Raw genomic sequence first — 1,145 nt, forward strand, 5'->3', positions numbered from 1 at the left:
CTCACTCTCTTTAGTGGTTATTATGGCATCCGTTGATAAGGCACCATTCAAGTCAAGTTGATCCCTCCGTTTATGGTTGCATAAAACATCCAAGACTTTGTCACACACATCTTTTCTTACACCAAGTTGATCAAGTAATGGGCCAGATTGCTTAACAAGACTTGCCAAAAGCTCTGGAACATCCAATGGTGCCACATCCTTCATATCTTGGGAATCTGTTGGAGTCGCCTTCAGACTCCTCTTCAAATTTTCCACGAACTCCGCCGGCTTGATATTGTCGAAAAACTCGGAAGCGACTTTTATATTGTTAAATCGGAAGCTGAGCTTGGACGCTACCGGAAATTATATCACCAACTCCCTTGAGTTCCTGTAAATCATCCAACACGGATGGGTAAGCATCCTTCAGGTCAATAACAGCTACACCCTCTGGGGTTTTGCGGATCAGCACAAGTAGCTCATGTTTGTCCTTTAGATCATGCTTGGACTTATATGAAAACCGATGACCATCATAATTTACTTTGACATTCTTCTTCAAACTCTCAAAAACACCCTTGTTGGCATTGATATCAACATAGCATGCCTCATTTATCTCTGCTGGTGTAAGAGCTTGCCTGGTCTCGAAAGGAAGGTCTATAACGCGTTTGATCTGGGCACAAACGGCTGATTTCCTGATACTGTTGATATGTTGAAGCCTCTCTGTGTCATTTGAGAATTTAAGTGGCTGCAGTTTGAATAAACTGTAAATGGATAGCATTGACAGCGCTGGACAAGACAGCGCTTCTTCAAGAACATTCATGGGCAGTCCAGAGCGCAGGTACAGAGAGGGCAGGTATGAAACGTTTATGAGCAGTTACAAGGAGTGTTTCGTATGCAGAGAGCAGCGTATTAAATGCAGGTGGAGCAGCTACAGGAGCAGCATAATTATCATGAAACGCTTGGCAGTCAGTAAATCGCAGATGGATCAGCGCTTTAAATGGGGCATTTATGGACAGAGCGCAGTGGTGACAGAGGCGTTATAAGGCAGCGCTTGAAAAGAATATGGCAGAGGGCCAGGACTGCTCACGACAGAGGAATGGCAGCGCTGAAATAGGTGGCTCACAGAAACAGGTGGCTCACAATGGAGCAGGGCAGGAGATCGCCCGCTC

General features: G+C 45.3%; 1 protein-coding gene across 1 annotated transcript; it reads right to left on the bottom strand.

Annotated features, from left to right (window-relative positions):
• Positions 1 to 307: 307 nt before the first annotated feature.
• Positions 308 to 796, bottom strand: LOC149246152 (uncharacterized). The gene has a single exon (XM_089440133.1). The coding sequence runs from the start codon at positions 794 to 796 to the stop codon at positions 308 to 310; it is 489 nt and encodes a 162-aa protein (XP_089296259.1).
• Positions 797 to 1,145: the final 349 nt, after the last annotated feature.

This window comes from Pinus tabuliformis, chromosome 7, assembly GCF_031772625.1.
Source record: "Pinus tabuliformis cultivar Carrire ecotype Pingquan chromosome 7, CPIR1, whole genome shotgun sequence".
Lineage (NCBI taxonomy): Eukaryota > Viridiplantae > Streptophyta > Pinopsida > Pinales > Pinaceae > Pinus > Pinus tabuliformis.

What these genes read in the sequence shown, in the direction of transcription:
- LOC149246152 (XM_089440133.1), bottom strand. Translation starts at nt 796, where the DNA reads ATGAATGTTCTTGAAGAAGCGCTGTCTTGTCCAGCGCTGTCAATGCTA.